The sequence below is a fragment of the Acanthaster planci genome, linkage group LG01 (genome assembly GCF_054643075.1).
Source record: "Acanthaster planci isolate LZ-2023a linkage group LG01, COTS_SCS, whole genome shotgun sequence".
In the NCBI taxonomy this organism is placed as follows: Eukaryota; Metazoa; Echinodermata; class Asteroidea; order Valvatida; family Acanthasteridae; genus Acanthaster; species Acanthaster planci.
Window position 1 is genome coordinate 32,627,705 of NC_141777.1, and position 24,551 is coordinate 32,652,255.

General features: G+C 40.1%; 2 protein-coding genes across 2 annotated transcripts; one reads left to right on the top strand and one right to left on the bottom strand.

The window, feature by feature from the left end:
- Positions 1-65: 65 nt before the first annotated feature.
- On the bottom strand, positions 66-13,881 carry mcm5 (minichromosome maintenance complex component 5). Its single transcript, XM_022235153.2, has 16 exons — positions 13,598-13,881; positions 12,526-12,652; positions 11,492-11,620; positions 10,578-10,750; positions 9,922-10,077; positions 9,183-9,267; positions 8,520-8,727; positions 7,603-7,763; positions 7,128-7,196; positions 6,408-6,641; positions 6,033-6,116; positions 5,478-5,599; positions 5,150-5,278; positions 4,371-4,513; positions 2,301-2,428; positions 66-1,553 (listed from the first exon to the last, which is right to left on the bottom strand). Exons 1-16 carry the CDS (start codon positions 13,753-13,755, stop codon positions 1,452-1,454), a joined length of 2,208 nt encoding a protein of 735 aa, XP_022090845.2. The 5' UTR covers positions 13,756-13,881; the 3' UTR covers positions 66-1,451.
- A 180-nt stretch (positions 13,882-14,061) lies between these two features.
- Positions 14,062-24,191, top strand: LOC110979415 (glia maturation factor gamma-like). The gene is made up of 6 exons (XM_022235188.2): positions 14,062-14,516; positions 15,983-16,079; positions 16,983-17,032; positions 18,768-18,900; positions 19,545-19,618; positions 20,205-24,191. The coding sequence occupies exons 1-6, from the start codon at positions 14,514-14,516 to the stop codon at positions 20,274-20,276; spliced, it is 429 nt and encodes a 142-aa protein (XP_022090880.1). The 5' UTR covers positions 14,062-14,513; the 3' UTR covers positions 20,277-24,191.
- The last annotated feature ends 360 nt before the right edge of the window (positions 24,192-24,551 follow it).

Consider the following 24,551-nt stretch of genomic DNA (forward strand, 5'->3'; position numbering starts at 1 on the left):
ATGATCAACATTTCTAAAGCCAAATACGTGACACTTTGAATAATGTGACTTTCCTTGTGTAAGTCTGGATTTTAATGCAAGAAGATGCTTTATTCTACAGAGATTTTGTTACACGGTCAGAGACTAGGATTAAAACTTTAGAAATTCTTCCTGGAATTAAGTCATAAATGTCACATAGGCCCTACTCCAGGATTTACCGTTGAACAAAATTGGCAATAGCACATGTCTACATGAAGTGGAAACACAATAGTTGTATCTAAAGTATTTTTTCAACGATTCAGTTTAACACTGACTTAAAATTGAAGTTTTTACAAATTGATCACAATAAACAATATTTCTCACAGCACTTGTCATACACAGTACAAATCTTGATGATCAAAATTTGGACAAAATAGCTTTGTTTTATCATGAACACAAAAACAGTAAAGATTTCTCCTGATTTTAAATTTTTAAAATAAGGTTTTTCTGATTTCAGGATTTCTCTATCAATTCCTTTCCAAACATGGAAAATCCTGAGTTTACCAAAGAGGTGTTTTTACATGTAAAATATGATAAAGAACACAAGAAATGGGTTAACCAAAGGGGTGCCTTTGGGCAAGCACAAACGTAGACCTTAGACCTTATGATGCTGAGGGACACTTGAAACCTTTCATGAATATTCATGGATATTTCATTTTCCTCCAATCTCACCATGTGTCATTAACTTATACCATAATAATCAAGCAATGTACAAGGTATATGTATTCTGTTTTGAGAACAAAGTACATGTAATCACAATATGATCAAATCATCGCCGTTTTCATGAGGAGTCAAGTGGCCCAAAGTCATGATTTTTTTCAAATTTCCAACATCAATTGCAATTTCTCAAAACCTACAGTTTTACTCTCTGGCAAGACTTTTGTCTCTGTGAAAACGGTGATGAAATGATTGCACTGTACACAATGAGAATAAATTTCTTCAACTGTGGGGCACAAACAATGACAATACATAGCATGAACACAGCACGTGCAGCACTGGCACAGAACAACATATGCACTTGTTCTAAATGATTCAGTGGTTGCAGCTTGAAATAGCGATCTGTTGCACAGGAATAAATGTTCAAGTAAGTATAAAACTCCATTTTCAAGAAAGTTTCAGGAGTTAGTTTTAGTTTCTGCAACATGACCTTACCACTCAAGTCTTCAGATATATCCCTCCTTTTCCTTAAGTGCAGTGAGACAGGTAAGACTGAACAATAGGTTGGTCATTGCCAGCAAGTACTTCCTTTTATATGTATATTTAGGATGTACTTTTTGTTCAAACGTTCACCTGCAAGATAAATTGAGCAGCAATTCTTCTACGAAGGTATACATTACTGAATAGTGATCACTCTATGAGTGATTTAAGTTAATGAATCTTGTTTTATGAACTTTTATCCTTCATGTCACTCATATTAATTCCTTGCACCCTCTCTACTTCAAGCGGTACAGCATCTTGCGTTGCATGCGGTACTGAATTTCTCCTCGTCGCATCATCAGATGCAAAACCTTGTAGATGGAGCGTTCAGGGTATTTCTGTCAATTGTAAAGTTTTAACCAGTAAAGACAAGGTTAAGTATCAAGTCCTATGAGCCTGAGAACAAAATGTGATGGGCACTGCAAAATTGCCAGAACCACCCAATCAAGAAACATCTGAAAGTGACATGGGCTAATATTCATCTGTTGAGATATTTTTGCAACTTTCTTACGTTCACATGTTTTATAAAAATTTCATACTGAAATTTTATGGACAGAGTTTCTAACTGAACTCCAACTTTCAAGACCCATTTCTCATTTCAACTTTTGAACTGGTTGATCTCAAACTTTATAATTTTGCTTCTGAATATCACATTTCGCAAAAAATGCAGTGTTTGAAATACTAAGGTGTACATTTTGAGGAAAATTTCAGTAACTCATCCTTGACTTTATGCCAAACCATGCATCTTTTTGATGAATCATATATCGGATAGCTCAGTGGAAGGTTATGTACTTGGCTGATAACATCATTTCTTCATCCAACCCGTTTCCTTAACCCCTGCCTGATTGTTATATTCCTAGCTTACCATCAGTGGTGACCCAGGGTTCAAATCCCACCTGGTCTGACAGCATGGACCAGGTCTTAATTCTGTCCAGATATTTAAATGTGATAGCTAGCTAGCAACAGTTGCTACATACAAGTTTATATGAGCTGTTTCGTGCATGAGCAAAAGACGTCAGAAAGCAGCACAATAGATATGTCCATTGTGCCGACTCATTGTTTTTCCTAAGGCCATAATTACCTACCTGCCGCAGGAAATCCTGTATGATGCAGTGTTCCGAGACCTGTGACCCGATGGCAAAGCGATGTTTCAGTTGTTTCTCAATGCGGTTCAATTCTTCTTGATCTTCCTGGGTTGTGAAACCTTCAACACCTGAAAAAAAAAGAGAGGAAATATCCATGACCACCAAGAAATACAAAATAGAGTCGGTTTGATCATATGCTTGATGCAGAATCTCCGACTCATATGAACAGTGTGCTAGCTATTACTATCATCAAACTAGCATTTTCAACACAAAACTTGTGATCTTTGACCATACAAACTTTCAGGAAAACGCTCTTTGTAATTTTATCAAACAAAAATAAGTCTCTTTAAGATCATAGTTCAACATGACTTGCCAGGCAGTCAGGCTGTACCATCTTCACTGAGCACGTAAAGGGGTCCATTCAACTCGAGCTAATGTTTGCCAACATTTTGAAGTGATTTCCTTAAGGCGCCTTAGCGAAAGTGTCACCGCGGTTCGGCCGATGTCATAATGTTTTAGGAGATTTAGGAGATCTTTATGAAATAAACCCTGTGGTAAATTATTCAAGCGATAATCCGAAACTTGAAAATGTAGTGAAAGTAATTGGTCAGAAATCGTTTGAAAGTAGTCAACTGTATTTAATCGAAATGGATTTTGTATTACAAATAGGGCTTTTTATCTTGGACTGGGGTCTTGGTTGACGGGTAGATGTTCCCCCACTGATGTGCCGTGCCAGGATGACACCTAACCCCAGGGACGACAGCAGTTCTTTTAGTGTATAACAAATTTTCTTATTGGCTGAATGACTACAGGTACCGGTAGCACTTAACAAATTTTAACGGCTCATGGACTCAATCTCTAAGCATACTCATGTCTCTGCGTGAAATTCTTGTGCTGCTCGGAATGCGTTCACATCACTTTTTCTAGGTCTAAAATGTTAAATAAATTAGTACTCTCAAATTTCCCACTTTTCCATGACTTTTGTCATTAATACAAACTTCCCTGATTCTTTAATTCAGTGTCACATGTAGCGATCACATGATTCAGTATGGTGTGATTTTCCACGATGGTTGCCAAGTTTACATGCTAACTATATTGTTATGCGGACTTTGTTGGCTGTCGTCCCTCCGCAAGTATCAAAATTATAGCAGTAGGCCTACCTACGTACATGTAGCACCACTGTAAATACCCTGCACAGTTTCAGATTTTACCATTCTCAAGATCTCTGTAATGCGGTGTTTTCCAGGGTAAATAAACCACGACAAAAGATCATTTTTAATGATGACAGATCACACGGACATCAGCATTTCCACCTAAGGTACAAGCACATCAGTAAATCGTGTACATACATGACTACAGTGTAAAACTGTGTCACATTCTGTGTAGTAACTTAACAAGACTCCACGTCTCCCAAAACTAGAAACCAGTAGGGCTTACACTCGCACACATCTCTGTGGAGTAAACTTGTAAGTTTTGAAAAGTCATTCCCGGTTCACAAAAAAGCCAGCATTTTAGCAGACACATCTGCCTCCTGATGAGAAAATTATGTCTTTGGCATGTACATGTAGAAAGCCGCAGTAGCAACAAGTAACAATAGGGCCTTTTGTTAGGCAGTTACATTGATATGTAAGTAGGAGAAAACTGGCGCCGAGGACTGGTTGCTAAGGCTTGGAAAAACTGTGGCGAACACGGTTGACCGGGGTTCAACATGTTTGCAATGGCGCCTAAGTGGAATGCACTCCTTGCAACCCTGGTTTAGAAACACTCTGGTGTACCATGATAATTAGGTTGTCCGTGCATCTGTCATAACATGAACTGTTCAAAACCAGTGTTGGGAGTTCTCTTGCACGGGCAAACTGAAATCCTCTTATAATTAGTCTAAAAGGACACAAAGATTATTTAAGGACTCAGTAATCATAATAAGTTGATTACAACATTAGATCATCAGCTGTGGCCATATGTATGCATGTCACTAGAGGTAAAGACAGGAAAAGTTTAAATGCTGAAGTGATACGATTTTATTCAGTGCATATAGTAAGAAGCTGGTATCAGATTTCCTGCATCCCTTACCTGATAGGTTGCCCGTCCTAGCTGCATCCAGCGTGGATACTTGGAAGAGTCGCAAAGCTTCATCGACATGGGCCTCGGAGGCAAATGGCTTCAACTGCATCTTAGCCAGTGACTCAGTGATGCGGATTATAGCCTCAAGTTGCCTGTTGCATCATCAAAATATATCAAGATGATGGGCCTCACTATGTAGGACGTGTGCTTTGCTATGGAGCTCAGTGAGCTGTGAACCTCTTCTGGCTCCACAGAAAAGCACACAATCTAAACAAAGTGTGGCATCCTCAGAACACAGGCCAACTGGACACTTGCCAACTGGACACACAATTTTTGTGCTATTCGTCCATGATATAAGAACAAAGCATTTACAAGGTATATAGTCATAACATCTGACAATCTCTGTCATGTCAAGATGACAATTTGCTATTTTTCCCGCTCAGTTGGTTTGTAACATACAGGGGTGTGAATGGACACTTAAAATTAAAGCTGAAAACAGCTAGCAAAAAAGCTAAAATGTAAAAAGTTCCCACACTTTTGTACAGACCAGGTGTACAAAAAAGCTGAAATTCAGGGTCAACATCTAAATCAAAAAATTCTGAAATCAGCTAAAAAGCTGAAGTCTCACACCCCTGAACATATAAAGATTCCTGAAATCATCTCAGCACGCAAGCAGCATCTGGATCCGACACCCTAACCCACCGATCAGGAGCTACAAGCCCTAACCGTTAGTACATGTCCCTACAATGGAAAACACCGTCAGTTTAGGGCAAAACCTAACAACTGACCTGACAGTGATTGGGATATTGGTCTTCTTGTCTGTCTCCCTTTCGTGTTCTCGTGCTCCGCTGCGCATCAAAACGTAGCGATTCTTTAGTTTCTCAGCTGCTGCCTCTGAGACACGAGGCCCACACTTACTGGAAGGTGAAAAAGGATGAGTGAGATCACAAAATCTTAATGACAACTTTTGAAACAGAAAAACCGTTTGGGTGAAGACCTGCAGCACAGTTATCGTCTTTCACTGGACCATTTGGCCTTTTCTTTTCATTGTGAATAAACGTATTTGCTGGAATAGAATCCTACCAAGACAAATTTTCATTGAACACTGGCTCTTACTTTCTGACGTAGGAGATAAATTTCTTCAAAAAGTTGAGTGGAAGTTCCCCCTCCTGTGTAGGGCCTTGTTGGGCCATGCCTTGGGCTGTCATGTGGACGTTCATTACATGCTTCGCGAGCCTCTGTACAAAAAGTGTTGAAATCATGTGGTATTGTGTGGTTTGGATAAGTACATGCCATAGAGGAAGTACAGACTCACCTGACAAATTCCTGAAATTGTTATGAAGCTAACTAAGATGCTGATTGGGTATTGGTTCATTGCTTTACAGTTGAATGGTTTTAATAGTGCAGTGTGTGTAAATAAGGGTGTGTCTTGTAATAAAAGGTTGTTGAAGCTCTTGCACAGCCATTTTTGCATTTGTTCGTTCTTTTGGTTGTTATTACTTGCTTCTACGTTATAACAAATCATTACAAGATCACTGAATGGGCAACTTATATTGTGATTCAAAGTTGCAGGACTTGTGACATGGACTTAAGATTTCTTTGTAATTTAGGGCTTTTGGCTCCTTCAGTGTCATATAATTATAGATCGTAGTCCTGTCTTCTTCAACTTACCATATCTTTATCTTCATCATGCTCATCCTTCACAATGAAGATCATATCAAAACGGGACAAAATGGTTGGCATGAAGTCAATGTTCTGGGGAAAAATTTTAAAGTCAACTTTAAGAAGCTATTAGATAACAAAATGATGAGAACAATCCATATTTGTTTTATGGTGGAGCAAATATGATCCACATAGAAATTCCTACAGATGGTGACAATGTTGGATTTTGCGGTAAACGCTTTCACACCCACTGCTTCTATACCATATCCCCATGTCAAAATCTGGCATCAGCTTGCACAGTGGTCGTTGCATTAACGCAACGACCACTGTAAAAGGAAATCAAGCTGTAGAGAGCACAAAGACTCCACCTCAACATTAACTCACGTCATCGCCTTTGGTGTCATCCCAGCGTCCAAACACGGAATTGGCTGCTGCCAGAACAGACGCCCGCGAGTTCAGCGTGGTGGTGATGCCGGCCTTGGCAATGGAGATGGTCTGCTGCTCCATGGCTTCGTGGATGGCCACACGGTCGTCCTCTCGCATCTTGTCAAACTCATCGATGCAGACCACACCGCCATCTGCCAAGACCATGGCCCCTCCCTCCATGACGAAGCTCCGCTACATTGTGATGGACAGACATAGAAAGCAACTGATAAAAGCTGAAATTCCTAGGGCCACTCTTGAGGATGCTTTTAGATTGAGAAAGCAAACACAAACCTGATTTTTTGTGACATCGTATCAATACTCACGATGCAAGTTAGCATAAGTTGAGAACACTTCAACTCAAGCAAATTTTGCCGCAAACATTTTGTAATATTACAACCCTTCGTTTTCATGTTCACCTGACGTATAACTTGGCCTGAACATGGAGCAGGCTTTTAACTGTTTGAGGAAAAAATTGGGTGAAGAGAACTGTGCATTCATGCTTTTCACTCTTTCATTCAATCTCGCAGACTCGCATCATTTCATTATTAACTAGGCTGTCTCACAACACGAGAAGAACAATTACCTTTCTTTCAAAGTTGTTTATTTTTCACGTCACACATAATTAAACAGAAAACTTAATAATCAGAGAAACACAAGGAACAAAATCACTACACTTACAGAGGCTGGGTCTCTGATAACTGAAGCTGTCAGGCCAGCTGCACTGCTTCCTTTTCCAGATGTATACACCTAGTACACAAATAACATCAATTACATCAAAGCAGTAAGCCTCCTTAAACTGAGCTTTGGGGTGTAGATGATTGAACTTGTGTTTGCATGACTTAGTTAAATGGAATTTTAGCGTACGTTTACCACAGCGATAGTAGCTGGAGAAGTTGGTCATGGAGGCACCCTAGGGTGCATACCATTTTTCAAGGGGGGTACTGACAGCAAGTGGGTTGTGGCCTGCACATGTGTATTTCATAATTTTAAATGAGGCACCCGGAAGTGCCTCAAAAAAGAAGAGTTTGCCATACAAAGAGACCTTCCGTTGTTCGATACAATATCAAGAGCAAGGAATCTGCATGATAGACATGAAATATGCCACGATGGGAATATTTCTCTCCCAAAGTTAGCATTCGCAATAATTTCTTACCCCTATTGGAGAAACCTTCTCCACAAATTTCAACAACTGACTCTTAGCTGTGCCTGGGTCACCGAGCAACAAAAGATTAATGTCTCCACGGCGTGTCAAGCCATCAGGCATACGCTTACGGGAGCCACCAATCAGGAGACAAGCTATGGCCTTCTTGATATCTGAAAAGTTGGACAAAGACGAAAACATGGTGACTTTAGTGTCCATGTACAGGTCTCACACTACACCTGTTCATCAAATGGCTGGCCATCAGAGAATGTTGCAATCGATTATGGGTGACATTTACTCAACTCTTAGCGGAAGAACTGAGTAATAGGACAATGAACTTTGAATGTAGTTAGCAACATTAGCAATTCTTTAAAGACAATGCTTGTTCTGGTTCATCAGCGGACTGGTACAGTTTACTGCTTTCTTAACAAACCTTCAGTTATTCCTGTGGAGAGTCGATTATTGGAATACAGAATAGTTTCTGCCTTGTGTGAAAAATCATCGTGCTGCATACCAGCTTCTTGGGACTGCAGTGGAAATAAGCTAATTTAACTTTTTTGCATTATCCCTACTATTTCCACTTTTGGCAATCTTTGAGTTTACTTTTCTTTAATTGATTTCTTGTAATAATATTTTTTGGAAATAGTGAATAAATCAAATCAAATCAGTCATTGTTCATCTGTGTAATGAACTAAAGACAAATGTCACATCCAATTTTACACTCGGCAACTTAGGAAGAGTACAACATGGCCTGCTTAAGAGTTTAACAAGTGCTGTTCTTAAATCAACACTGGATTGTGCATAGTAACTCAATAAAGGTACTGGACATGCACGAATATTTGATAACTCCAAGCTGTAATGAAACCATTTGCGTCGCTAAATCCTGGTGAGTGGTCAAGAACACTTTAAACAACAGTCTGGATGCTTACCGATGCTTCCATAGATAGAGGGCGCTATACTCTTAGCGATGAGCTCATAGACGTTGGGATTGGCTGCCAGCTGACGGAACTCTTCCTCCTCCTCTGCTAAGAGGGGAAGACCCGAGCTACGACCAGGACCCTGTGTGTCCACCTCGAAACCCACCACGCGAATGTAGGGGTTGCGTGTGCCCACTGCAACTTTATCTGAACGTGATCTCTGTCAGGATATAAAAAAACAACAGTGCCCAACTTCACATTTGTCAGAGAGGCTATGTACAGCCCTTTGCAAGACTATTAAAACAGTTCAGCAACAGGCATCCAGGCGTGTTGGCAGTGAGGGGAATTTGCAAATGGGCAAATTAGTCATGGACCAAGTACTCAAGCATGAACACCACAGTCAAGCAGGACCTGACCTGCATTTTGCTGTCTTTTACTTTTAATACTTTTACTTAATTTGTAAAATGTTGTAACTACTGTAACTGTACAGCGCTTTGAGAGGTCTGTGCCATGGAAAGCCTTTTTTAAATATCTTTTATTATAGTATGGCTGTTGGGGGATTTTTTTTCCAAATCCCTCTGTGACCACCTTGGAAATTTCAGGTTAATTGCTGTAAGCTTTTGTGTCATCAATGTCTGAAATGACACATTTTAAATGCATACACAGCATCCTTACCTTTGAAACTGGCGCCATCTTTTTGATAGCATACACACCAATGATGGTGACACGGTTACCAGGGACGACACGCTCACATAAGTACCTAGAAGGTTGAAATTCAAGCAGAAGTTGAAGCAAATGTATCATTAAAGAGCACTTTTCTTATTTGGTCATGTATGCAACATACACCTTGTTGAAATACAATGTAACATACTCTTTCAATGTATCAAACTCAAAAATTCCTCAAGAAAAATCACCCAATTGTGTTTTGGAGCCAGCTTTCTTGCAGAAAAAAAAAATAGAGAAAAGACAAGTAGGAATATACAAATCGGTTCAATTTAGACAGGATGATTTTAATTGACATTTTTCTAATAAGACAGCCATGTCATGCAAGGTATTTCGCCAGTCAAATTACAGTACATCCCAAGTCCTTCTGTTTTAAGATTAACAACAGTTTATATTAACTCAGCTGGATCAAATTTTAAGGCCCTCTCACCATTTAGATCAATTTTGGGGAGAAAAACTGATGCTGTTCTGTCAGTCAACTGTGTACTGTTCATTTAAAATTCATAAACTGCTATCATCTTAAGCCTTGGACACATCAACTTACGAGTTCCATGGTTTGTAGATTTCAATTTTCCAAATGTGTTGCATGGCCAAGATGCAATGTGAATCAAAGGTTGTTTTGGTATCAGGTTAAAAAAAAAATGGTGACATAAAATGCAAACCTCAAGTGACTATCAAAGAAACAAATCACCTGTCACAGTACAGCTGGATGTGCCTTGGCAATTCGCCATTGGGTACAGCCTCAGGAGACTCCTGTAACTTCAAGACCTGGAAGTCCACACACTTGCACTTGTCTGGTACAATGAAGTACGGGTCCAAGGGACACGATGGCCGGCCAGCTTGGTCTCTGTCAAGACAACATGAAAGAAAAAGCATTGATCTCCCCTGTCACTATTCACTATCATAATCCTTTCGAATTTGTCCCCCCCCCCTAAAAAAAAGAGATGGCTGTCTAGGATTGCCAGACTTGCCATTATTACAAAGAGCAGCATTATTCCTTTTGACACTGGGCATCATGGAACAGTTTCTGAGGTTGCCCTGTCAACTGGACAACTGTGACCTTTAACGACAACGCTTATGTTTCCATCATGATAAATACTTTTGAGAATCGAAGGTCATGGGTGTTTGTGAAAAGAACACATCATCAAAATGGTAAACCCATGAGCAACAATCAAAACAGTTACTGCTTACAACATCAAAATTAACTGTTTGTAATTGGGAAAAGTGTATGCTCTGAAATAAAATGAATCAGTTTTAAAGGCAATATACGAAACATTAAAGCCAGGCTAATAATGAAATAAATTAGCTTTCAAATGCTACGAAAATTGGAACAATATCTGTGTTTACGTGTTGCACTTGCGCGGCATGGTGTAGCCCTCTAGTCCCGGTTTCACTGACAGGTTGGGGATGAAGTTACGACAGCTACGACACTGAATGGTAATCTTGGTTGCCTTTGCTCTGATGGCCGAAGCAGCAATAACAATGCCCGGTATCTTGACCAATCTGGAAACCTGGTCAGACTGGTTGAAAAGAAATTCTTAAAATCAAATTTGATACAATTGTTAATTTCTCAACCCTAATTCCTACGATGACAAAGTAGGAAAGTAAGTAAGTAAACTGTGCACAAAAACAATCCCACAAAAAAACGCAGTCAGTTTATGAGGGCAGTGGTCATCCTTACAGATTCCAATACACCAGCGTTATAGCCAGCCATATTTTAGTGCAGGACAATTTAGTAATGGTGAACGGAGGGAACAAAGCGACCAGAGTCTTGCGGGTCATGGCCGGGGTCCAGGGGCCCACTTAGGGGTGCTCTAGATCACTTTTTCAGCATTTTTTTCTTTCCAAATTGATTAAAAGTTCAATTTTTTTTAAATTCTGCCAGGTGAAAATATGAAATTTTCATCTTGACTGTTTTTTCTGGAATTTTTAAGGATTTTTGTGCTGGTCGGCTGTTTCATCAAGCTTAGTGCTGGACAGTAGAACACTGTGGTGGAGATCCCTGACTGGCGCTTACCAGCATAGCTATAACACTGCAACAAACCCTGATAATGGAGTTCGGCTGATTGAGGATTGTTAGGGTTAAGGATGTTACATATCTAAGTACACTCAACTTTTCAACAGCATTGGGCCTTTTAATTTGGTGTTGAAAAGTTCACTGTACGATTGCTACCTTCAAGAAAGAACAACTAACCAGTTTATCAAAGATATATCTTTGGGGCAGCACAAAAACTGAGGTTTTTCCAAATTTAACTCCTTACCTTCAAGTTTCGGATGGATATAGGGTTGGCCTCTGAGCTCAGCATGATCTGAATGTCCTCCACTTCCTCCTCCCCCTCTGGGCGTGGCCTGGTAACCTCATCTGCCATCTCCTTAGCTGCATTTTCAAACTAAAAATAAGCCATAGAATGACGATTAGCTTCATCAGTCAGTTTGAAATTAGAGTGAAGTTTTTATTCATTCTCCTTTCATTTCAACTAGGCTAGGGGTCATGGGCCCTGCACTCAGTGGTGGCTGTTGTATGTCTTATCTGTTCACAGCACGCAGAAAACGTCATCTGATGTACAGCGTAAGGAACTGGAGCAGTGCGTCATTTTTGAACTTGGAACACTGCATCCAGGGGGAATGAACGTGGATTTTTCCGCGTTCATTCAGACCTGAATCTGCTTGCCCTGAAGAAGGTACTCAGTTACCGAAAACTCGGCAATCACATATTTCAGAGCACTGATTTGATATTATATTCTCGTCGATACGCTTTACACCTTGTTGAGATCCTGTTAACAAATACAAGACACACAACAGCCATACATGTAGGTAAGACCTTCTGCGCATGCACTGTGCTTGACCCACAGAATAGCATGGCTGCCAGCCTGCTACCATAGGAGTTTTCGGGTGACTTCGCTTCAAAATAGCAAAAACAACTAGAGTGCCAAAGGTACTAAAGAATTTTTTAAGGGACTGGTAGCATTGTCAATTTGTGTAGTACTGACTTTCAAACTTGGAAAAAATTTCCAATCTCGTTTTTTGCGGACTCTTAGCAATGAGGGCTCTCCACACATAAAGTGAATGGTACCATGTGGTTAACTACGGAGGTAGTCCAGTATATGAGCCACACCATGGGGCTAGCCAATCATCGTATCATGTGAAAAAAGTCTACGGACTTTGTAAAATGTTATAGGGCCTAGTGTACTCAACTATTCTATTGTATACATGTACATCACTTTGTAGTGCAAGTGTAACTGATGATTTGAAATAACAATCCCTCCAGACTTGCTAATTCTGTATTTCCACTCACAAATGGCAGAAATTCTGTGGGATTCTTCTTGAGCTTGTCGGCGAGATCTTCATCAAAGCTGGCCAAATCATCAAGACTTACATCCAGCCAAAACTGGCCAAGATTATAGTGGCGTTTCAGGTCATCTCTGAACAAAAAAAGGACAATGGCATTTATTATTCAGAGTTAAAATGTTAAACTTTAGTAGTTAGGCCAAGGCACTGACGGCTTGGGTGTCAGATTGATGTAGTTATCAATCAATTCAATTAGTTTTAGACAGAGTAACCAGGCACGTTCAGACTCCCATAGCATTACATAGCAATGAAAAGTTGCAACTGTGAGGCACACAGAGAGTGCCTTATTCTGGAAATAGTGTTTCCAAGTGAAATCTTATTTAAAATTGATGTAATTTGTTTTGGTGACTTTGCAATCGGTGCAACCCTGATGTCTGGCACCTAAAATAAATGCAGTTGTTAACTGTGCTATTCATTTTCCAGACATAGGCCTATGTCACTAATGTCAAACCGACACACATGCGGCCCTAAACATACTAAACACTTTAAAGTTGCCATCTAACCATCCATGCCAACATGCGTAAGCGTGACCGACTTAAAGTTAGGCATGTTCATAGTATCAATCAGAAAGACATCATCACGTCAAAGAAGAATAGGCTGAGGCCTTAACTACTCCCAGAACTGTGGGGTCTGACGTCCGCTCCTCTCCCACAAACCCCACAGAAAAAGAGCCTTTTTTGCCGTAGGCTATGCCTGAGGGGAAATGAAGCAACATTTCTATGAAGTATGGGTACACAACTCGAATGGAACTTTGTGCCCTGTTAAACGTCATGCATAGCCTACGGCGAAAAAGGCTCTTTTTCTGTGGGGTTCATGGGAGAGGAGCGGACGTCGGACTCAACAGTTCTGGGGGTAGGGGCCTAAACCACGTCGAAATGGAAGCAGGCTTATCAAAGTATCTTGTTATAGGCTTAGGCCCTAACCTGAAAACGAAACAAAAACATCAATGTTAACTTTTAGGCCAAAATTCAGATTTGGGTGGCAGCTGGGCCTGTACCGTCACGCACGTTTTTGCCTACCTGTATTTATAAGTGAAGTTTGCATCATGAAATTTTCGTAAAAAATCCTTAAATCGCCGCTGGACTGCAATTCGATTAGCTTGTCCATCTTCTTGAACTCCTTCCGATCCAAAATTGTCGGAATAAAATATTCCTTGGTTGTCAAAACCAGACATCATTGACTTCAAATTGGAAAACTCAACCGCCTGTTTTCAACGGAACAAGCTAACAATTTAAATACCCTGCACAAGCACAAAACAAGTCGTTCCACTTTCCCGGCAAAATCATTCACGTGTCGAAATCGGCGCGAAAAAAACAAGCGCCCTCTTTAGTCAGGCTGAGTTAGTAAATAGTCAGTTCCCATGCCCGAAAGACAACTTCAAATAGTATGAGAAGTCCGGCAAAGGACTTATTTCCAAAAAACGAACAACAAATAGGCCTGGGCCGTTTTCCAATACTCGACTTGGGCTCCGTTTGCGGCTTCAACTGTTTTTTTTTACTTCCTGACTTCGAGGTTATAAGCGCAATAGTAAGTCTGATAGTGCCACAAAACATCAAGTGAGATGCAAAAGAGTCTAACATTACAGTATTTAATTTAAAAGTTAAACGCTTCAGGCTTACAATCGAGGATTGGTTTCCTACACGAAGACTCAACGGAGACGAACACGTCTTTGGCCAACCGGCTGGGCCCTGAACTGTTCAAATTGAGCATTGTTGTCTACGACTATGGCCGTTCTGTGTAGAGTACTAGTGGCATAAACTCATAAAGCCGTAGCCACAATTCCCATTTCGAACACGGCTGCTAGTGAAAAATCATTGTCACGTCGACCTTCGCCTGTTAATCAATCAGCCTGACCAGGGAAGTCTAACTTTGGGGCGTGAACAGAAGCCAAGCGCCTAGCTGCAAGAGCTTGCATTTCTCAAAAGAGAGAAAAAGATGGTGTGTATTCATGGTATTTCAAAATCTGTAATTTAATCATGGTATAGGCCTACCTCACGGACATCCTTGACATCACTAATTTGTCAGGGGCACGATTGGGCTTTCGTCCTCGTGCATGAAGTGCTGGGTATTTATTGACATTTGTTGAAGTTACACGTATGCAATGAACCCTCCTCCATTTATCTTGTCAAATTCTGGATTAACTGTTGGCCTGAATTAAGAATAAGACACTTAAATATTTCACAATTTCTGTACCACTGCTTTCAAGGCTAAGCCTATACAATGTTAAAGGAGTGAGTTGAAGCTCACAGACAAGGAACAAATTTGTGACACTTTGTAAGTTAACCCATAGTTAACCAGTTTATGAACATGGACAAGTGCAAGAAAGACATGAATGAGAAGACTACTTAAGTGATTTGTGACACTCTAGCAATGACTTGGACACTCATTGTGCACTGAAGGTTTAACATGTCCACTGACTGACTGTATACAGCTGGCAGATCTGACCAATCCAACCATACATGTACATGTAATGGAAGGAATTATGCTGTAGCAGTGTAATTGTACATACATGTATTAATTGTTCAGTTGTGCACTCCATACTTATGCAAAGTCAAGTGTATTATGGGAAAAACCGTGCTGTTGTTGGCAAGATGGCTTCTCTGAATAAACCTAATCGTTTGTGTTTGTATTTGTCTGTAATTCGCATTGTCACCCGTGTCCTGTCAATGCCATCCAAACCTGTTTGTAACGTATAAGCCTGTTACAGTGCTTAGTGTTCTTTTTTTTCTGTTTCAGGGCTAGATGGACAATTTAAAAGGGAATAAATTCTAAAGTTGTTCAAAATCCCTTCTCATAAATACCAAGTCATGCAAGTCACAATTTATCATTGAAGGCATGGAACCAGACTGAAATGAAATTCATTACAATGAAATTTCTCAGTCCCCAAACACTCACAGCACATGTCATGTAAGTAAAGCAGCAAAATTCCTGGTTAAAGGTTGGTGATCAAACATCCACTACCTTAAATTCTGAGAAAGTTTACAAATTAAACAGTAACAAACCATGTTTAACCCCAGCTTTGGGTTTGCCGTTCTGCCAAGGTGGATCAAACACTCCAGTAAGTGTAGTTTACTTTACTCCTGTGAAACCTATCCACAGTCATGTTCAATTAGTGCCAAAGTAATTTTTTTAAAGATGTACAATAGGGGCCATTTGGAGTGTGGGCAAACTACGTGTAGGTCTGTCTGCACTATTAGTTTTCTGAAGGGGAAGCCTTGACATTCTTACCACCGTTAAGAACTGATCAGGTTCAAAACTTGGGCCCTACTGTCAATATTGGTGGGCATCCCAAAATGAGGAGAGTAAATTGAAACAGTTGCTGAATGCTCAGTCACGTTTATGGTACATGTACTGGCATGGTCCTCATGAGAATTGTTTCGATAACCCACCATTTTTTGTTGCAGGCTTCAGGATTAACAGTGTGTACTATTGATGATGAAGTCAAGGAAAAACTGAAGAAGTTCAGATTCAGACAAAAAAAGACAAATGCGGCTTTAATATGTAAGTAATGTTTTCGTGGAAAGATTTTTTAAATTCAAAGGCTTACAATTTATTATCTTACAATTTCACTTCACAAACTGTTTCTCACATGTTGGGAGGTAGGGTGAAAGTTCATGTCCTGACATGTACATCTTTACTTGGGCATTTAATGTGCTTTTCTGTATTTAATTTGCAAGTTTTGATATTTGTAAGATTTTAGCCAGGTCTCCATGATGGAGAATTGGTAAATCGCTGTAACACAATGTCAGCAATGTCTGCGCATTCCACATCAACATCTGTAACACTGAGGGAAAGTTACCAATGTACAAATAATGAATGTTTTTAAGTGCCACGGAACTCCCATCTGTCCCCAAATGAAATTCTTTTCTTTGCATGATAAAGAAGCATTTTTTTTGCACAATGCTATAATTCCTGACGTGAAACCTGCATTATTTACACGTAAATGTATCCCAAAGACATTAAAGAAAAGCCACTGTTGGCAAATCATGAAATCCAATCTGTTTTTAGAGCGAGAGAAAATATCTTTTCCAACTTCCCTATTTTTTCGTTCAGTCCCAACTGGTTATTTAATAGCTTGAAAGACAGAAATTAACACTTAAAAATACATCCTCTAAACTATAGTGCTCCTTTGTATGGTTTGGTTCACTTCCATTTAGCCTCCTCTTTTCATTAGTGCCAGGCACCCCCCATTTTATGGATGCTATTTCTGCCACCAACAACCAACCATGAAACTTGAAGGATGAGTGGAAGTCTTATTTTCTTGCAGTGCAGTCGCACCATGTATTGGGGAGAGTGATTAGATGGTATATTTGTATATTCAATGGGTATATCTTCGGGCAGTATACGAAGACCTTAGCTCATTTTCTTTTTCTGACTTTCAAATTTTGTTTTGTGTCATTTCAGTTAAAATACTAGAGCAAAAGGTGGAGGTAGTCCTGGACGAGGAATTTGACGTAAGACATCAGGATGTTTAAAGTACTTAATAGAAATCCCATTTAGTTATTGACTAGAAAATGGAAATACAGTAAACTCCGGCAGTCTCGGGACTCAAGAAATTATGATGACTTATGCGCATGCATAACTTACATGTACATGTAAGTTACATGTAAGTCGTCATTTTGCTGACTTACACATACATGTACATATGTATTGCTTATGGACAACATTATGAATCTTTGCACTGATTCAATGGCTTTGATTTACGCTGGTTTATCTCTACCTCCATGGTCAATCCCAGCAAATTCGTTCTTAATTATTATCACCGGCTGCAAATTTGATAATTGATCATGTGCCCCCAATGACGAAGTAAGGATGGCAAGCCACTTCCATATCACATCACGACTCGACAGTGCAGTACATACATGTACATGTACGTGATACAGTTACGATACAGAAAACATACACTCATCCGCACATGTGCATTGGTTAAGTTTGATCAACAAGGCGACCCCCAAAATGGACAGAGCGCATGCGTGTAGCACTAAAGGGGTTACTGGTATTGATGTACTCATGCTTGCCGATTATCAACCATAGCCTGTGCTGCTAATAAAAAGACATCAGTCAAGCAGTGTGGGACTTGTCACTTGACACTTCTTGGCAACCGGGGTGAAGGAAACCGATACCAAAGCATGATTCTTTTTAATGTCGACTTACACAGAGGACTTTTTGTGGTTTTGTGGAAAAGGGACTGAGAAAGACATGCCGACTTATACTAAATGACAAGCTATAAATGCCAACTTGAAATGAAATTTTCGATGGAAATGCATTACAGATGATCGGGACTTTTGTCAAAAGGCCGACTTAGACAATATGACGAGTTACACGATGCTGACTTAGTCGGAGTTTACTGTATTATGTATGTTAGTGTAAAAGGTAAAACAAGGAGTATCACACTTACTGGAATGTTTCCGGCATTGCAGATTTAGAGGCATTCTGAACCAAATCACATGTCCCTGAACTTTGGCATATAGGTTGGCACTCTTTACACAGCCAACTCTTGGTTGGATGAAACTTCTGAAGAGCCACTGTGCATCACATGCACATGTACAGTTTGGATATTGGGGAGCTAAAAATTTTGTTGTGGTTGTGAAGCACACAGAGTTGAGTTCAATGAGTTTCATTGCGAATTGCAGTGTGTGAGACACAACTCATGCAAAATGTGGGTGCATCTGCATTGTTTTGGAAATTTGGAATGCCTTTTGATGTCCTGGTCAGTTCAACCAAATACATGTATAAGTCTGAGCCCAGACTCTTTGGGTCGGGGAACAATTTACCCTCAAAATCATATTCAGCTCCTTTCATAACACCCTAGCATATTGAAACTGAAAGCAAAAGAGGGACCATCCTTTAAAAAAACAAGAACAAATTCACAAGCATACAAAGAGTATACCTTTCTAGAGTCACTCTCCTCTCCCAGGGCAAACTGGGTGTTATCATTTGCAGTAGTTTTCAAAGCGTGCATGGTAATCATGTTCCTCCCCCAGCATATGGTTTGTGGGGCGAGGAAAGGGATTACCCCGAATAAATTCAGCCTGAAATTACGCTACTATGGGATATGAGCAATCAGGCATAAATAATGAGTAGGAATCTCAGTATTTATGAGATATATATAGGTCTTATGAAAAGTAAAAAAGTATTTACAAAAAATGTCACCTTCTGTCTGGTCGACTCTTTATTTTTTTTTTTCAGGACATTTCAGTGGACGAGTTACAGGCTGAATTACCATCCGCCCAACCTCGCTACGTCTACTTGAGCTACTGTTACAAGCACAGCGATGGACGAGTCTCTTATCCACTTATCTTCATTTTCATTTCTCCAATTGGTAATAGTCACTACTCTATATTTTTCTTTTGTCCTCCCCTTTTTATTCCATGAAATTACCAGAACATGTCAAAACATTTTAAAACAGAGGCGTATCTGTGATGACATGATTGAAGTTTGCATGCGATATTTAAAAAGATCCGAACCTGATAAAGCATACATACATGTACTACTTTCCCAATTTTAGGCCAATCCGGATTGCTACGTACAGCTAGTTATAAGATCTACATGTGTTGCTGGGACAAACACAAATACATACCAGTTTCTTGGGGGGGTACCGTGTCGTTTCTTCAGTTCTCAGATGATTTTTGTATTGCCTTTCATACAGAATTTTACATCTAGAGCAAGGACTTTGGACCCCTGCTCATATGTTTGGTTTCACTTCCATTTCTTCCCTGCCCGCCGTTCAATCTGGGGGGTAAATGGCGTATCTGGCATGGCTCTTCTGTGTCTGGAGAATGATAAAAAAATGTACAGTTTAAACCAAAGCAGAAAATGAATGGGTATGATTTCCACGAAAATATTTTGCATGTGTTTGCTGAAAATGTTCACATACACGTACCTCTTGTGGTGTTAAAAAAGCTCAAACAAAAGACATAAGAGCCTTCAAAGAGAAGATGTCACTTCTTCCCTTTCTCTTTTAAGGATGTAAACCAGAACTACAGATGATGTATGCAGGAACCAAAAATTCCTTGGTCGGGGAAGCAGGGGCAACAAAGGTACTATTCTCTACGAAGATTTCAGCTGTTTTGGGGTCACCCCTTATTGACTGATGTCCTGTTCTCAGAATGTTGCACATGCATTTATGCAGAGCATGTAAACCTGTGGAGTTCAGTGGACGCTCAGTGCTTAACTTCAGTTTCATTAATTCTGTTCAGGTTTTGTGTCATGAAGTGTTGCATCATTTAGGAAATGATGCAGTATCCAGCCATCCCTTGTGCACGCCACTACTGTACATTCTAGCATGAAATCAGTGCAATACACTATATGTACCTGTGGCTTATTTAGCTGTTGGCATATTCAAAGTCTTCTTTCCTCGCCTTCCACCTCTGGGGGCCTGGGTTCAAATCCGGCTCGGTCCACATAAGGATTGGGTTTTCAGTCCCTACCTGAGTCCACGGGTTTACCCTGAAACATTTATTCGGGGTTTTCCTCCCACCTCTAAAACTGAACATTTCTTTATTGTCTTCTTCACTCATTATCCTCCTGCAATTGGTGCTAAATGTGCTGTTGGATGATCAGATATAAATAGAATCAACTAAATAAATCCCAACCCTCAAGTGTAGCATGCCCTTTCGATTACAGGTCTTTGAACTTCGGTCTACTGAGGAGTTGACAGAGGAGTATCTTTTGGAAAAACTGGCATTTTTCCGATAGTACATTATCTCATTGTCAACCAGTGCGTCTCTGTCATGGAGGATTTCTCTGTGTGTGTCATCACCCAGGACCATGTCAAGGCAAGAGAGCATGCAGTTCCAGTTGATTGAAATGAAACAAGCTTCATTTGTCAAATGTTGACAAAGTTTACTTTGACAGATTACATTAAATTTCACCAAGCAGGAGGCCTATATAGTGAATGTACCTGTGGGGGGATTTTTTTAGCACTGATACCATAGAGAGACACGCGACATTAGGGAACTGTGTTAGTATGAAGCTGTTTGGTTCAAATGACCAAATTTGTTTTCGTTTTAGTTGGATGGCAAAATTTGGGTAATCTAGAAGATTTTAGAATGTTTGGTTGTTTTAATGCATGTAGGACATTTGATTTTTTAGAAATTTCATAGACAAATTAAGGGAATGTCTCCATGAGGTATACATCAAATGCAGGCTTGTTTTCCCCATTGGTACTTGTGTGACATTTATGGCACTCTTTTGACTTCTGTATTTTCTTATTTTAATTTGTTAATACTCTTTTCATTACCGTAATACTTGCAGTCAAAGAATTCCCCCTAATCAAATGGTTTGTTGATTTCAAATGAAATCTGTCGTGGACGTCTGGTGCAAGAACGTCACCAGTTTTTTATGTGTGCAGTTAACGTTATTTTGAGATACTGTGGTTATGAACTAGTCTACACTTGCCAAACTACATTCTAAGCGCCTTCACAAGGGACACCATGAGCTAGTTAATTTGACTAGGTATGATGGTTATTCAGAAGAAAAAAAAATCAGATGTTTAATGTGTGAACTGCCAACTTTAGTGTTTATGGGTCTCTCTCAAATAATATCACTTCCACAGATTGCCACGTGTCTGCATTTCGGACATCAAATTTTTTGTCACAGCTGCATCTTATTTGGAACATGGTTGGATCAACATGTGCAAGTTTAGAAATGTGCACATTGCGTGGGCACGTACATGTACCTGAAATTGAATTTATAATTTTTTATGAAGATGGTGTCTATGCTATGAGATCGCATTACTGCAGCGGCACAACACTCAGCTATTTGTTCTTAAAAATTGAGGGCTGTATATTTCAGCAAATGCACACCCTATTGGTTGAAGGTTGCAAGTGTGCCCCTACCACTGGGTCATTAGTGTGGTACATGTACCAAGATAGTAAAAGTGCCTAATTCTGTTGCTTAATTAATCTGTAGCCAGGGGGGTGTGATTTGGTAATAATTACCAAATCACAACCCTAATTTATTTCTCAATTATATCTGCACCTTTGACCTGAACTGTCAGCTCGCATTGGTGCTTGGAACCAGTGAATGAGTGCTTCATTTGAAGAGGTGATCTGTTACAAAGATCTGTGACGAGCTTTAACTACTACCTGCCAGGCTGGGGTCTCCGAACTCGGACTAAGGAAACAGGGCCCTGTAACAAAAGACCGTACTCCGAACAAAAGACCAGGCTGCTGGGCATTACCGGCATTTTTCACTCTCAAAAGTGGTGATAATCCAGCGTTGTTTTGAAACCGTATACCAGGGTTTGGGACATTGAGAGCAAGCGGATTACCACCGGGGACAAAAGCGCTCCACCACCGCAGGGATGAGCCACACAGCACCGCTGCACCCTAATCTGGCCCCTATTGAAAAGAGGTCAGCAGTGCACTGAGCCAGGTTCGTGAACCAGAGACAGTTGTATAACACCACACAATCTGGGCTCTGTTTACAAGGCTGCAGGCCTGGCTGAAATACTTGGGCGTCAATGAAGGTCACCTGTCAACTTAGAGTAGTGCCTAAAGATTACTTCGTGCGGCTATAAATGACCATTAAATGGAATGATGAATTTTTGAAGGATTTTGAAAATGGAAAAAATGATAGTCATGCCGGCCCAGCATCATCAACTATGAAAAATGCCCCGGCACAAAGTGGTTAATGTTCCCTGACTTAAACTGCAATATTCTTCAGAGATGTAGTCAAGCCCTTGTAAGCTGTCGCAAGATAATTACAAGCCATGAAGCCACTATTGACAAATCTGTGACAAACTAACCAAGGCATTTGATTGTCGCCTACCTTTTGTCATTGGCCATCCTTCCTATCTTGTGATCTAACTTGTGACTTGACTACCTCTCTGATACCTTTTTTCACCCTCACATGAGTTGGGTCAGTATTGTGCAAGAAAAGATAATATTTGCAGGAATAACATTAGAAATAGTCCATTTTTATTATATATTATTTTATTTTATTATATACTTTACAATAATAAAAGTTTAAATGTAGTCAGTAGGGTCACAATTGTTGAAGTAACAAGGGATAGATAGTAATCATCTGCGTGCCCTGAAGAAGGTACTCAGTTTGCTCGGCAATTACATGTTTCAGAGCACTAATTGTATTTTATATTCTTGTCAATATATAGATAGTAATCATGATTGTCTTGGTAACAGGCCCGGAAGTTACTGATTTGAATAGTTTTTGATGCACTATAAGACAAAGGGTCTTTTCAAGTACTCATTTTCCTCTGTCTCAACTTTATCACTTGACTTTGAAGTTCATAGCTTAATAATAAGTCCTAAATTGGCACTACAAAAAATAGAGAAGTGTGTGTAAAATGCCACACTTTAACACTGTTGTCCAACAAGCAACTGTTGATTTTGAAGACAAAGCCTGCGACGGAGATGAAGCTACATATTAGAAATCTTCCCCCTCCCCTGGCCCTCCCCAGATGAGCTGTGATTGAATTGTAACTTACCACATCACTAGGCCAGGGAAGGGGGGTACTGCAGGGCCCCTTTAGTTGCACATTTTTGGCTGTTGCTTTGTTTACATTCAGAAATTTTCTCCCAGATGAGTTAATGTGGGCTTTGCCTGTATATTCAGCTTTCACTACCATTTTAGTCAGACTCCCCATCACAGGCATCGCAAGAGGGGGGCGTTCCCCCTTTGGTTACTTTCGGGTGGCAAAATCAGGGAGAATGAAGATGAAAGGAAGGGGGATGCAGTACACTCGTTTTGCGTGTGGCACCCCCCATTCAAAATGGTCTAGCGATACCCGTGTGAATTTAGGTAGTAAGTTTACTATTGGGTGTTGTTTCTAACAAGTTTCAGTGTAAGCATATTTAAAAGTCTTTATAAGCACATGATCTTATAGATCTTGCAGGCATATGGCCTAGGGTTTGTAAATACTGATCATAAGGCCAGGGGTTCAAATCCAGCAGCCACCCCAGTCGTTTTTCCCCACCCAGGGATATGATTGGGAGCTTATCGGGCCATTGGCACCTAACACGGCAGCATCAAGTTGCACACTCCCCATGGAGCTGAGATGGTTTTTATGAGTGTTTCTGAGCCCAGTGAGCTGAGCAGGGTTGGGAATGATGTCTTGTCTCGAGCACCAGCAATGGTGGACGTGTACGCTTTATAAATACCATTAGCTGTTACATTTAGTGAGCCAATAATTGACTGTGACATTCAAAATCGTTGCTAGGTGTAGCACTTATTGGGTATGTGCAACGTCAGTGTGTGCAACATTGCATCATCTCAGAAATCATGCTTTCCTATTGTTATCAGATATTATACCATAATACAGGTCCACAGAATTTCATAATGGCAAGTGACAACTTTCCAGGCTTCTAAGACTTGGTAAACCCTGTAACCGTACTTCCAAGTCTGAAATTTTCATTAAAATGTTTTTTTTTTCTTGAAGCATTTGCCATTTAATAACATGAGCTAAAGTGTGCATAGCTTTCAAAGGCCGGACCTTCTTAAAATGATTTTACATACTAGTATGGAGTTGGAACCGTAACTTTTCATTGTGGAAAATACCTTTTATAGCAAAAAAATGTGCCTGATTACTGTTGATACAGTTTATATAATTCTTATTGAATAAATACACAGTTGAAAAGTATGTGTATTAAACATTGATTTATACAGACTTTTTTGTCTGGTTTCAAATCAAGTGGATTTGAAATTGGTTCATAAGTTGTTTTAAATACCCAGTTAGGACACACTGAGATGTCCTCAATCTGTTGTTTGCCACAGTGCATGTCTACCTCCGGTGTGTATTGTAAGCCCCAGCTGCCAAATGTGCAATTGTACGGGTATAAAAGCCAAGTTTCACCACACTGTCTTAGGGAAGCTGGGGGAGGCATTGGGGCCATGCCCCCCGCAAGAAATCTATCCCCTTGCCTTTTAAAATTGTGCCATCTCCATAAAATGTAGCTTCACCTATCAGAAAGCCCACTCATGTTTACATTAAAAATTCATCCTTTTCACCCC